This window comes from Dendrobium catenatum, unplaced genomic scaffold (assembly GCF_001605985.2).
Source record: "Dendrobium catenatum unplaced genomic scaffold, ASM160598v2 fragScaff_scaffold_898, whole genome shotgun sequence".
NCBI classification, from domain to species: domain Eukaryota; kingdom Viridiplantae; phylum Streptophyta; class Magnoliopsida; order Asparagales; family Orchidaceae; genus Dendrobium; species Dendrobium catenatum.
In genome coordinates this window covers 606642-621185 of record NW_021319360.1, presented here as the reverse complement: position 1 = coordinate 621185, position 14544 = coordinate 606642, and the positions used below count along the sequence as shown (strand labels likewise).

Here is a 14544-nt window from a genome sequence, read left to right as displayed (position 1 = left end):
AAAGACGTCCCAACTGAAGCCTATATGAAACTTCCCGTCCACTTGAAAAAGCCACTTTATTTTTGTGTGGATTGTTTTGGGGGGACCGGGGGAGTGGCAAATCTGTGGCTTCAGCTAATCTGGCTAAAAGGTTAACCGGCTAAAGACTACCAAACAAATGTAGAATTTATTGAATATATACAGCAAAAAGCTTCCCATGACTAACCTATTCGACGTTCTATTAATGGATGTCTAACCATACATCGTCATCTTTTTTTACTCTGATTACAGGGAATGGATACAGTTCTTTCCACCGATGATGTCCCCAAAGAATTTTCAGACAGCTTTGTTAGCTGGGTTTTTCATGGAGAAACCTTGTTCACTAAAATAAAGACTTCTGGCCTTCAATTCCCATATGCTTAACTGCAAAAGCTAAGCACAAGAGAAAGGTGAAACCCTATTCAGTTCAAGACAGATTATTCATTTGTAAGATTACCCATGTAGATTTTATTTAATTTAATTTTAATTTGATTAAGGTTCTCACTCTCATCTCCGGCCATAGTCAAATAGGAAGTAGGAGTAAATATTTGCAAATTCTTTTTGAGATTGATTATGGAAGAAAAAAAGGAAAACCAAGTTTCGATTCTGTATATATACACCATTTTTATTTTGTAGAAGCACAATTCCATGTAACGGATTTTTTTTGTTTTTTATTTACCGTACGCTCAATTTAATTATTTGTATAAGGTTTATCAAAGGATGTGCAGTTATTTTTCATAATTATTTTGCAGATCTGTTTACATTAATTATAAAAAAACTGTGATTTTGTATTTTTTGTCGTCCTTTAAACATGAGATTAAAGTTTCATTTGAGATAACTTTATTACTGCTTTTTAAAATAACTTTCTTGCATAATTTTTTTGTTCAAGAAATTTTTATAATGCCAACTTTGACGGTGTTGTGGATGAGTAGAAAGCCGAGGAGTTTCTTCTTAAGCCGCATTTTATGTTTTATAGCGGTGCAAAAGGAACTTTTATTTTATCCAGTGAACGTATGCTCATCTACGTTCGGTTTAGGCAAAAAAAGCGTCTGTACCGAGTTTTTTCAAAAAATTTGGTACAGACGCTTTTTTGCCTAAACCGAACGTAGAGGAGCGTACGTTCACTGGATGTAATAAAAGTTCGTGCAAAAAGGGCCATAACATCATTTGGCAAGTTTAGAACTATTGTTGATTAAGGGAAACTTGTTGGTAAAGTTGTAAGATAACAAGAACTAAGCCTTCTGTTTGTGATAATTTTTTACCACTATTTTTTCTCTGCTTTCAACATATTTTTTTACTAAACAATAGTTTTACAAAACAGTAAGAAAGTCGTCCCACACGAAACCTAAGGCTTCATATTAGGCTTCGTTTGGGGCGGCTTTTTTACTATTTTATAAAACAGTTTTCTAGTAAAAAATATTTTGAATTAAAAATTTTATACTATAAAGCCATTTTAAAATGCAGTATGAAAGTTGTTCCAAACGAAAACGAATACGACCATTTAATACTCAATGACTTCCATAACCTTCTCGTGCTATATTGCCTATCACCTTTAAGCCATCTTATCTCCTCCTCCAAAAAGAGTATCATTCTAATTGTCGTTAACATCCATGATCTTCCTATATCGGTTCATCGATCTCTTTCAATTTTTGTTATGATTGGCATGACTATCCTTAAGCACCTCCATGGTCTTCTGCATCTCACCGACAACAATTTTAGTCATCCTTAGTGGCCTACGTATCTTTTCTGTCTCCTCACCAATTATCTTAAGGTCAAGTTACATTAAACTCGAAAAGGAGGATCGTCCTGCTACCTTACTAATCTTCCTTATTTTTCAATGACGCTTCTTTCTTTGCCTTCAAGGCGTGCTGCTTTTTCTCTAGAAAGATTATTTAGGTTGTCAATATAATTATATCTGCAAGATGAAGGATAATAGTTACAATTTATTTTAGCGTGCTTTATATTGATGCCTTCTGTAGCCTGTAGGTGTGGGGAAGGAATTTTTATTGGGTCTGGTGTCCTGACGTAGCTCTACGTTCGGACACCAGTGTAACAGCGCCACGTAGCGGCCCGATGACCCGACCTAAACCCGTTGTATTTTGTAGATTTTGCACGTGTTTTAACTATTTGGGATCGGCCCGATGTCGTATATATGAATTGGGCCCGAAAAGTTAACCCCCCCCACTCTTTTTAAAGGTCTTACAACCTGTTGGCGGATTATTCTATATATGTTATATAGGATTTAGGGTTTAAAGAAATCGTGCTGCTCGGTACCGCTCAGTACATGCTTGGTACCGCTCAGTACATGTACCTAACGATACCTAGCAGTAACGAGCATGTACTGAGCGGTGCCGAGCATGTACCTGCTCAGTACCGAGCATGTATCTAGCGATACCTAGCGGTACTGAGCATGTATCTAGCGATACTTAGCGGTACTGAGAATGTACCTAGCGATACCTATCTTTTTTCAGGGTTGGGTAATCGGGCCGTCATATTTCAAAAAATACACGTGTTATATACCCACTTTTCGGCGGGCCGGGCCCGTGATAATATGGCCGCTATATGGCACCATTTTACTGGCGTCCAAATGTAGAGCTACGTCAGGACACCGGACCCAATAAAAATTCGCGGGGAAGGGTGGCATTTGTTATTCATATATTCTACTAGTATAAGTTGTATAAATTGATGCTAGTCTTATGATATTTCTCTTTTTAAAAATTTAATGTAAAAGATCTTATGTCCATTATCTTTTTTTATTTATTTATGTGATTGTGTGTATTATATTCATTCCGAATGAATATATATAGTCAAAATTTCTCTTTGTTGGCATGACTTTCAATACAAGCTTTCAGAAGAATAATGTATATTAATCATAATTTTATATTTATTTTCATCAAAATATAAATATACTTATGACTGACAAAATAATACATAAACTGAACAAATCTAGCTCTTGGACTTAACTTGGTCAATGGTCTGTATCAATACAGTCTAGTCAACAAGGCCTTTATCTTTTCTTAAAAATATTTATAAATAAATAGAGTGATCAATCACATGCTCAGTAGGTCATCTAAAATTTACTATTACAAAATTAAATGCCATTATATAAAAAACAATAATTATATTAATTTATTATATATAACATTTCTCAACATCACATGAATATGATTGCATAATATAAGCATTTCACTCAACATGATATTAGAACATAAATAACATAATATATAACATGACATGAAATATCCCATAACATTTATATTTTACGATGTCTCATTATATCACCATTTGATCAGATAAAGGATTTACATACATCTCGATTCCCATTATAACTCTACTTTTACTTATATCTTCACTTGATCATCTCACATTTCTTCAAGATAGATATACGAATTTATAAATATAATAGACTTTCAACTTCAGACTTTCAACTTCACTTATATAAAATCGCGGGATGGCCCTAATCGCGAATCCTGAATCACGTTACTTCTTAGGGGTGTCAATTCGGGTTAATAGGTCAGATTTGGATCAAATCGGGCTTGATCCGGCCTTAAATGGGTCGACACTAATTTGACCTAGTTTTGCAAACATGTCAGGATTGTCAACCCGAACCCGACATGTACGGGTTTATAGAGTTGACCCGACTCGACCCTCCAGGGAGGGATAGCAACATTTGTCACTCAGGCGGGACGGCGGCAGGCCGACAGCTCGTTAGTGTCTTCAGCTCTGTAGCTCACGGGCGTTAGCAACACGCGGTTGTCCAACGACAATCCGGGACGACTACAGCCGCAACTCGCAAGCGTCTTCGACTCTACAGCTGCGCGGGACGCTGGCAGAGCAAGCAGCAGCTCGGGCGGGCAGCGGCCGGCAGGCCGACGACGGTGACGGGACGCGACTGCCACGCGACACGACCGATTGACGGGAGAAACTATTGTGAGTCTGCGAAATGACCGATTGACTTGACATTTGTGTCGACCCATGGGTTTCCGGGTCAATCAGAAACATACCCATTTTTCAAACGGTTCAGAAATTCGAATCCGGACTCGATCCATTTTACAAAGGAGTTGACCCAAATTCGATTTTTTTTTAAATCGGATCCAGATCAGATTGTCAATTTTTGACACGCTATCCATTCTCCTCGTTCGGAAAAGCTAGGTTTCTATTTCGGATACACGTGACGTCGCCACTCCGCCCGTCTCGACTTCACTCCTCTTTCTACTGTGAACGAGTTCGGCGGACTACGCCGCTGAGACGCAGCAGCATTTGGAGTCGGATCTCCGCATTTTCAAAGGCACCTGCAAGGGTTCACTGTGGGAGCCTCGAGGTCGACAGAGAGCTGCATCCATCAAAGCTGCGGCGACACCGCGAGCATTCAGAAATCAACAACGACGACAAGGAGAGGTATAAATGATTCAAATTTTGATTTTGTATAGTGTTTTTAGGGTGTGTTTATCCGATTTCATATTTCATTATAGATATATCATATTTTTATTTTCCATTTTGCTGTATTAACTTGGCTTAGACTAGAAGATCCCTGCCATTATTAGCCCTGCTGATAGCATATTCTGTGAAAAACGAGCAGTATACAGATTTGGATTTTTGTGAGACATTTTTTTCCTGCTTTTCACTTTTTGATTTTAATAGAAAACATCTGTTATGCTCATCTTTAGTTTCCATAAGAAATCTGTTTATAAGAATCCAAAACCCAGTGTGTTATTTTTAGGTTTGGGTGATTATTGGAGCATTAGAACATGAATTGTCTTGTTATTTTATCAGTTTTGAAGTTATAACTTCAATATACTTTTAGTGACTTATGACAGTAAATCTTTTAACAGTGTCAAGCTTAGATGCTTCCTCGTCAACCCTAATTGTCAGTGACTTATGAGCGCATTTGTCATTCTCGAAATTTTCTATTAGAATATAAGAGTCATAATGGAGTGCTGTTTAATGAATGCTTTTAGTCTTACTAATTTAGTGCCATTTCTGGATGTGAGAACACAAGCTAATAGAACTTTATTTGTAAATCAAATGTTTTGAATTTATATTAATTACGTGGTTATTAATAATAATCATTACATCAACTTAAGTTAATTTTTTAAAGAAAAATTGAGTATTGAACCATAAATTTGATGTATGAGTAATTCAATACTTTGTGAGCAATTTCCAATTTTATGCTAAGAAATAAAATGTAGGCAAGATTATTCTCATCCAAATTTTATAAAAGAATTTTTCTAGTCATTTAGTTTATTTTAAAGGTAATTATAATAAAAAACTTACTTGAATAATTAATTTAAATTAAATATAGCAATTGAAAACTTATTTTGATCAAATTAAACTTTGAATATTATTAACTTAATTTTCTACTTAAGCTAATCCAATTGTCAATCAAGTAGACTAGCAAACTTCACGCCCTCTCCACGTCATTATAAAGTTTCCTCGCAACAGTGTTTATTCACCGCACTATTATTTCAACCTCTTCCTTGGTCCATCATTGGATAATTAACCATAGAATATTTCCTTTCTCTTCGTAAGTTGCTTTCTTTGTTCATCTACATTCCTTTTTATTTCTTGTTCTCCTACTCAGACCTCTCTCTATTGCTGCTTAATTTCTCTTAGTGTTGAGTTCTACATTTTTATTTATTGCTATGGATCTTCTGGCTATTAGTCTCTCTCTCTCTCTTGCTTTGTTCAATCTCTCCGCCTCTTGCCCCGCTACTATTGGTGCTAGTTTCTCATGCCAAATCCCTTGGCGTCTCATATGTTTTCCAATGTTGGCCACATCTTTTTAGTCTGCTGCTTTTGTCATATTCACTTGCTCGAATCTCCTTTATTTTCCCTTCTTATTGAAGTAGTTTTTGATTTCCTATTCTGCAATCTTCATAGCTGCACATCGTTTAGAAATAGGGCATAGAAAAAATCGTTAGAACCATTTCAGAGGTTTGTGTTAGATTTGGCTGATTTTTTTGGGAGTTTGGCCTTGTTTTATCCAATTTGTATATGACCCGCCCACATAATCTAGCTCTAGCTTTAAGCTCATTTTCAATTTTAACATTTTTCTTATGATTAGTGAATGTGTATTTCTAAGGACCATTAGGTTTAATGGCATGTTTCTCTTGAATATGCTGATTTATTAATTTGAAAAATGTCATGTATGTGCATAAGTTGGTTGTGAATTTTTCTGGAAGATCAAAGATTACTAAAAATTGGATTAATTTTGGATTTTACTGTAGTCAATGTGCTGAATAATTAGTTAAGCATCAGTCAGCTCAAACTTGGATCAAGCCAAACTCTTGCAAGTTTGAGTTTGGATTGAAAAGTATATATCTGAATGGTTGTACACATAATTTATATATATAGTTAAATTTGAATGGATGTGTATTGCGACAAACTTACACCCACCCACATAACCATGACCACTAGCATATTATATATATAATATATGAGTGCACACATGTATATTGGACTAAAAAAATCCCTTAGATGACCGATAATTAATTGAGATTGAATCAATTTCTTAAATCAAATTCACTTTAAAGTTAGGGGGGCACATGCAGCTTGAGTAGAGTCTAGATCTTGCCAACCTTTAGACTTTGGCTTACTTGAGATAGGCTCGAATGACTTTGAGTTCTTGAACTGTGGTTGGATCGGCTTAAGATCAAATCTTTAATAGCCCTATGCATAATTTTCACAAATTAAGATGCTACATAAGCCACAAGATTGAAGAGAGCTTTTTTAATCTTATTTATTGCAAATTTAGGTTACATTAAATTAATTTTGATGTAATAAGATGTTGTGCATGTTGTGGAAGTTACAAATTATGATAGCATGATTTATGGGAATGGTGATATGTTTGATAAGAAGTCTCCTCTTAGTTGAGTGCTTTCCTTAGATTGCGTTGATAGTCCCTGTGACAATAAAAGTTGAGCTTTTCTATTTGACTTTTATGGTTATTATTTTGATGGTTCTTTTAGTTGTGCTTATATGAAGTTGTCTTCTATACGAGTGTAGAGTTGGTGTTGCTCTTTATGAGAGCTTAGGTGTTTTTTGTTGAGCATTAAATTTAGAAATGTCATAAGGAAAAACGTGCCAAATTAATTTGAACAACTCTCCCTTGAGAATTTAGTGTGGGTGATAAGATTTTTATTCACACTAAAGGGCTAAGCTTTATGCAAACATGTTTCAGTATTTACTTGCAGAGTAATTTTACATTCTCTTTTATAGTATTCATATTTTGTTAAATCTGTCTGAAATTAGTGGAGAAATATCATATATGTTTTAGCCAAATTCCAGAAACATGAGAATAATAATTTAAATGTTACAGACGTTATTTTTCAGTTCAAGTACATTATATTCTGCCAAATTCAACTTTTTACAATTTCAAAATGTTTGTCGATGGAGATGATTATTTATTTTCATTGCTTTGGTTAACTGTCTCAGTTTTTTTATGAAGTTATTTACTGATGGGAGATACCAATAAAAGGGTGGACATTGAGAAACTTTTTTCACTTGCAAATGATCTTATTGGTATGCTCAATGATGGGAAGGATGGTGACAGCCTGATGCAGTCTTTGGAAAGTGCGAAGTCTCTCCGATCCTTTTGTGAGACCAATGTCCATGAGACCAATATGTCATTGGAAGGTAATATTCAGTCCTGTCCGCCTAAGTTCAATATATTCTTAAGCTGCTACAACTGTGAAGGAGGTAAATAAAAATAACAATAAGATGTAAAAACATAAATCTTTCGTGAACCATCCATATGGGTAAAATTAATAAAAAAGAAATACGTTGAAGTCTGCTTGGACTGTTGTAGTCTTTATAACAATCTTTTATTCGACTGCCTTGAAGAACTGCATTCAGTCTCTTGGATGCATTTAAAACTTGGACACAGGCTGAGGAGGATTCCATTTCTTATGAAAATGTTTTAGAAGAGCTTTGTTGCTATCATTTTTGTTATGTATTGTATATAATTATATTTATGGTAAATGGATATTACTTTCTGAATGAGTGCTTGACTTTTTGCCTTCATTAAATTTATGTTGGTGTTGTTTGTGCCCATCTCAAATGACACCAATAAACAACCACATCAACCTTTTTTGCCTTTGAAAGAACTGCGACAAAGTTAAAAAGGGTTACTATATTTATTGCTTATAATTTAATCACTAAGTGCAAATAGAAACATCTAAGCCATGAAAACATTTTGCTACCAATTGTTTTGACTTCAGATTTTCAAAAGAGGATAAATGGATGCAAAGAAAGGATAGACAAAGTAAAAGGTGAAGTAATGGCTGATTCAAAATTAAATGAGCTTCAAACCGAACTAGAGGAAAAAATGCACATAGAACACTTGCTTCGTCAAGGGATTAGATAAGTACTCTTCTTGAAAAAGATAATGAAAATTTAAGTATCTGTTAAGTTTAGTGCTCATGGCTGATTATTCTTTCTTCTTGTTTTCAACACAGTAGTTGGTGACGAACTTGATTATCTAGAGCAGCAAAGAATTTCCTTCGAAGAACGATGGCAACTAGTCAAGCAAAGAGAGAATAATATGCGAAAGTCACTGTATGTCTACACATTTCGAGAATAATTGCTTTTTCAAGTTTCAAATATATTTTGTTTAATCCTATTGAACTGGGCAATTTACCAACCTGTCAACACAAAAGTATTGATCTCACCAAAAGAGCCGATGTTACTTTTTGCACCCCAATGCCCATCTTGTTTGAGCCTCATTAATATTTCTGAACTTGGAGTTTGCAGGTTATTTGCGTGAAACTTCTTTGAAGTTTTATATATTAGACAACATTATTTAAGATCCTAAATGAATTATGAGCGCTTCTTGATAGTCTAGATCTATGAATTGGACTCATGATCGAGCTTCTTTTATTAGCTACTGTAATATCATGCAAATCTCCTTGAAATGAACAATATGAGGGGATGGGGTAGAACGTTGGACAGGTTGAAATTTTCAATGAATTGTTTATGAGCTTATTGACAATTTTTCAGTCCATTCAAATGACCAGTCTTTTATTAGGAGGTTTAGATATAGTGCTAAACTCTTTAATGAGCATACCATAAAATCCTGCATGCTCTAAAACTGCACTAATGTCCTTAACTATCCTTGGTGGAGGCAATTTGTTAATTAACTAAAATTTTGAATTATCAACTTCAAATCCTTTTGAAGACACTACATGACCCAAAACAATTTTGGAGGTAACCATGTAATGACATAAAACGACCTTTCTCTTCACATTTTTTCCCAAGACTTATTTCAAATTATCCAAACAATCACCGAAAGAATTCCAAAGCACTGTTGAATCTTCCATAAAAACCTCAAGTTGATGTTTCATCATGTGTCACCATGCATTTTTGAAATGTTGTTGGAGCATTATGGAGGCCAAGATGCATCCTTCTTAATGCAAATGTTCCAAAGGGACATTTGAAAGTGTTATTTTCTTTGTCTTTAGTAGCAATTGTGTTTTGGTAGTATACTGAAGATTCATTAAGAAAACAACAGTAACGATGTCCAGCTACTCTTTCCAAGTTTTGGTGTAGAAATGGCAAGGGAACATTGTATTTGCTAGAGGCAGAGTTTAATTTTCTATACTCAATACATGATCCAACTAGAGGAGACGTGCTAGTAATATTTTTTTAATTTTAACATAGCTATTCCCAATTTCTTTGGTTCTACTTGTGTAGGACTTATCCGCTCACTATCATAAACATGGTAGATAATTCCTTCATCAATTAGCTTGAGAACTTCATCTTTTAGGATCTTCATATGTTGATAATCTTATTGAAGTGTTGGGATGCCCTTGCATTATCCTCTAAATGTATCCGATGTGTGCAAATTAAAGGATTATTATCTTCTATATCTTTTGATATCCACCCTATTGCTTTTTATGTTTTTCTAATATTGTAAGCAACTTAACTTCCTGCTCACTAGTTGGCATTTAGGAAATTATCACTGTATAGTTTTGGTTCTCTCCTAGAAATGTATATTTCAACCCGCCGGGTTGGTTTAAGGCTAGTTTGGGCACTTCATCATGCTTACTCTCGTTTATAGGTCTTAATTCTTCAAATTTTGGCTTCCAATCTTTGTGTTCCATTTCTTGCATGAAGTAAAAAATGAACATATATTAGAAATATCATGTTCTTGTTGCATGCTTGATTCAGATTCAAATGAATTTTCAGGACAAACTTCAAGGGGGCTCAAAGGAACTACCTATTTTAAAAAGATCATCCATAATAGGTTCAATTGTGGCAATTTCCTCATTTCTTCTTCTTCTTTGAATGACTACCTACTCATGTTGAAAACATTAAGCTCTAATGCCATGTTTTCAATTGACAGTCTCATTAATCTGTTCCTACCATTAATCAAGCATTTGTTGTTATTAGAAACAGGCGACCCAAAATACCAGGAATCAGCATGCATCCCTCTATTCTAGACAATAAAATCCACGGTATATTAATTTATCAAATTGTACCAATGCATCCTTCACTATCCCTCTTGCACTTGAACTTATCTATCAACGAGTAAAAGGGTTATGGAAGTTGATATTAACTTAGGTGAATGTCAGAACCCCTTTAATAATAATAATAATAATAAGAGTCGATATTAACTCTCATAGACTAAATTGTAGGTAAACTGAATGTAAAATTTTAACACTAGCACCTCCAATAATGATTCTTTGGCAACTTGGTTCTCTGTGTTTCAGAACATTTTTGTTCCTAAGAATTTCAGTTGTCTAGCTACGAAAGTTTTATTTTCACATTAATTTTTTTTTTGAATATTTGAAGTCTTTCAAAATGGGAAACGAGTATATTTGTGAAAAGGTAGTTCCAATGGCAAATAAGATTAGAGAGAATCACCTTAGATGACTTGGTCAATAGAACGTCAACCTTCCGATGACCCGATTAGAAGAGTAGATATATTAGATCTGGCCTATGTTAAGGAAGTTTGAGGTAGACCGAAAAAGACGTGGTTAGAAAGTATTACAAATGACATTTTTTATTTAGATTTAAATGAGAATTTGACTTTTAATAGAATGTAATGGAGAAAAAAGATTTATATAGTCGACCCCACAGTGTGATAAAGACTTGATGTTATTGTTGTGTGAAGTCTTTTAGGATCATACGAGGGAACATACTTGATAGTATCTCAGGATTGTGTTTCAATTTCCTTGAATTGTTTTATACTTGAAGATATGGAGGCGGCAGTGTGAATTTTGTCTTTTCTTGGTTAAGTATAGGATCTTCAATCCGTTCTTTACCCTTGATGATTGACCCATTCCTCTCAGAATTCAAGAATTTGCTTTTCAACAACCTTAACATTGCAAAGAGTCATAACTGATTTAACATGGTCATGGTTTTGGTTTCCTGAACTCCCCTCACACTATATTGACCCTTCGGATTTGGCTGAGGTCGAGAAAGACTTTTCTTTGTTGTGAATCTCAAGTGGAGTTGTGAATTTATACAATTCTACAATTCTCCCTTGAATCAATCAAGATTGGACATTTTTGGTTATTAATTTCCTATAGTTTAGTGGATTTGTGGGATTTAGTTGAAGAAATACGAGAAGAGGTGAAATATCACTACCTTCGTGGCGAGCTCTACTTGTGATATTCGTCGCTTTTAATACATTATTATTATTATTTTTTGTTTGTCTTATTTTGCTGATTAATCTCACGTCTGACTCAATGGACCAAAACCGACTTAAACACACTTTGGCCAAGATATATTTTATTTAGTGCGTTGCATCATGTCTGCTAACTTTTAATTCAGGATGAAGCATTGACCAACGAAGAACTATTGTGCAAATTGAAGAAATAATATTTGATTCGAACTAACGTTCAATTTTCTCTCCTGCAGGAATGCACTCTCTATGTGCGCTTCTGTAACAAAGATTATCCCTGATCTTACAAACAAAACGAAGATTTCTGGATGTATCCTTTTTCTTCTTATTGTCGTTAATATTTATACAAGTTTTCAACCCCTCCATTTTGCGTCAAATTATTATGCGCGGTCTGGATTGTTGCGCTTTTACTGTGCTTTTGATATATTTTTGCAAAAGGACAGCTAATACACAATTTTAATTGCATATTAGCTGCCATTTTGTTGAGTATTTTCAAAAATACAGCAAAAGCACAACAAATATCTTACTCATTGAATATTTGCTGCGCTTTTCAAATACTCAATAAGGGCAGCAAAAGAACAGCTAATATGTAATTAAAATTGTGTATTGGCTGCCTTTTTGCAAAAATACATCAAAAGCGCAGTAAAAATGCAGCAATCCGGATGCAAGCTTGCGTCCGGTGTCTGCACAGAATAATTTGCACCATTTTGTAGAAGAATCTCCGCTTGCTATAATAATTTACTTGAGCATGCTTGATAGCAGCTTGTTGGCAAAATGCTTTGTTCATGTGAACCTTAAAACTTATCACAGCTATTGTGGACAGGAGCAAGAAAAAGGTCGAGAGGTTTGAGTTTGACCCAGCGATGCCCCCATTTGAGGTTTGTGATAAGCTGTGGAAGATGTCTTCATAGGAGAGTTTTAATCTCGTGGCCGACACTGTAGACTCTACGAGATATGGTTTCAGTGTTAAAATTCTGGTTGGGTTGATGATTTGACTGAAGCATTAGGACCATTCAATTTAGAAAGAAATTGAATGCCCATATTGTTATTGATTTTCTTTTTTGTTTTTATTATGCTAATTAGTTTCAATGAAGGTTATTATCACTTGCAATCCTTGTCATGAGTTGCCATGTTATCACCAAGTAGGGTGGCTTGAAATTGACTCTCAATTTGGCTCTGATTCGAAATTCTCAAATTTAGGGGGGACATCTGGAGGCGAATGAGAAGGCATCACATCATGCAATGTACAATACATTGGGTGATGTAGCGTCTCATTCGCCTCCGGATGCATTCGGCGTCACGTCATGTGTGTGTGTGAGAGAGAATGTTGATGTTATGGATGTCAATGAGTGTAAATATTAATTTTGATAGTAGATTTTGATGGGCATTGGTAATGGAGAAGTCTCAACTTTGTTAGTGAGAGCCGGCCTTGTAAGTGGCAACAAGTGTTGGGCATTGATAGGTAGAGTTTGTGGGTGCTAATTATTATGTGTGGATGCTGAATGCATCCGGAGGCGAATGAGAAGGCGTCACGTCATGCATGTACTGTGCATTGAGTGGTGTGGCGCTGCCTCATTCGCCTCTGGATGCTTTTGGCGTTTGTACTTAATAATTCTTCATGTGTGAGAGAGAGGGAGAATGTTGATGTTATGGATGTCAATGAGTGTCAACATTAATTTTGAATTTTGATAGTGGGTTTTGATGGGCATTAGATTTGGTAATGAAGAAGTCTCAACTTTGTTAGTGAGAGCAGGCCCTGTAAGCGACAACGATTGTTTGGTGCTGATTCGTAGAGTTCTTGGGACTCTCCTTTGGAATACCAAAAGCTTACTTTCGAACCTCGAAAAAGCTGATGAAAGACTTATCTAAAGACTATATTTTTTGGAGTTTTGCTTGTAGTTTTTTTTTTTTTTTGGGACATTTAGGCCATTTAAGGCAAATTCATACACACAACGCATACACATGGACTCGAACCTTGGACCTCTTAGTTGGAAGCCTAAGCTCTCAACCAATAGGCCAAGGGGAGTTGTGCTTGTCGTTTTGAGCACAAATCATAATCTTCCATCATAGTTTACTTTTTGATCATATAATATTTTTTTGACATCTTAATATTTTAATAATATTCAAAATAAGTGATTTGGGCTCATTGAATTAGTCCCGTTTCAACTCGTTTTGTTTACTAGTATCTAAGTTTTGAAGAGTATTTAGTGTCTTATATGATCTAACAAAGTTTGCATACTTTTGAGTGTTTTATTTGGTTTTATTTGGGCATATATTGAAATATTCTTGATAATATTGTTGCATTTTTTTCACCTATGAGCTCTTTTTACTATAAATTTATTATTTCTTTAAAATGTTCATATCCAAGATTAGATTTTGAAATTTTCTTATTAAAATTTGATCTATAAATTGCATCAAAATTCATATATAATAATTTTTTTTTCTCTAGTCACAATGATAACATAAAAGGGCTAGCAACCTCTTCTTATAATTTTAAAAAATAGCCTTATAGAGGCACGGCTAGGGGTGTAAATGAGGTGAGTCGAGTCAAAGGGTGTACGAGCTCGACTAATGAGTCAAATATTGAGCTCAACTTGTGAGTTGTGACACCAAAACGAGATTGTCAAGACACTCGATTTTGGTTTCTTGCCCGCCATTCGCCTTTTTCCCACTTGGATTTCAATTTTCCGCTCATTATTCCTCATTTTCCTCGGTTTCTTGGCTAGCAGTAGCCTCGAGGCCCTCGTCCGCACTCTGGAAGCAGTTTGTCTGCACAATGCATATCGCACTGCACCTTCTCGAGCTCTTCGTCTGCATGTGAGACGTGCAGAGCTCGCGAGCTTTTCATCCTCCATGAGGTCTTCATCCCCTCATCTGTTTTTTTTTTTTTTTTTTTTTTT

General features: G+C 35.1%; 2 protein-coding genes across 2 annotated transcripts in view; both read left to right on the top strand.

Moving 5' to 3' along the window:
• The window catches only part of LOC110110511 (phosphoinositide phosphatase SAC2), a 29983-nt gene extending 29229 nt beyond the window's left edge, over positions 1 to 754 (top strand). The window contains exon 16 of the mRNA XM_020842019.2: positions 271 to 754. Coding sequence (XP_020697678.1) covers positions 271 to 402 — 132 coding nt within the window. The 3' untranslated portion in view covers positions 403 to 754. The remainder of the gene's footprint in view (positions 1 to 270) is intronic.
• Positions 755 to 3469: 2715 nt separating this feature from the next.
• Positions 3470 to 12757, top strand: LOC110110545 (kinetochore protein SPC24 homolog). The gene is made up of 7 exons (XM_020842074.1): positions 3470 to 3531; positions 4117 to 4416; positions 7466 to 7653; positions 8238 to 8379; positions 8473 to 8574; positions 11881 to 11954; positions 12455 to 12757. Exons 1-7 carry the CDS (start codon positions 3470 to 3472, stop codon positions 12553 to 12555), a joined length of 969 nt encoding a protein of 322 aa, XP_020697733.1. The 3' UTR covers positions 12556 to 12757.
• The last annotated feature ends 1787 nt before the right edge of the window (positions 12758 to 14544 follow it).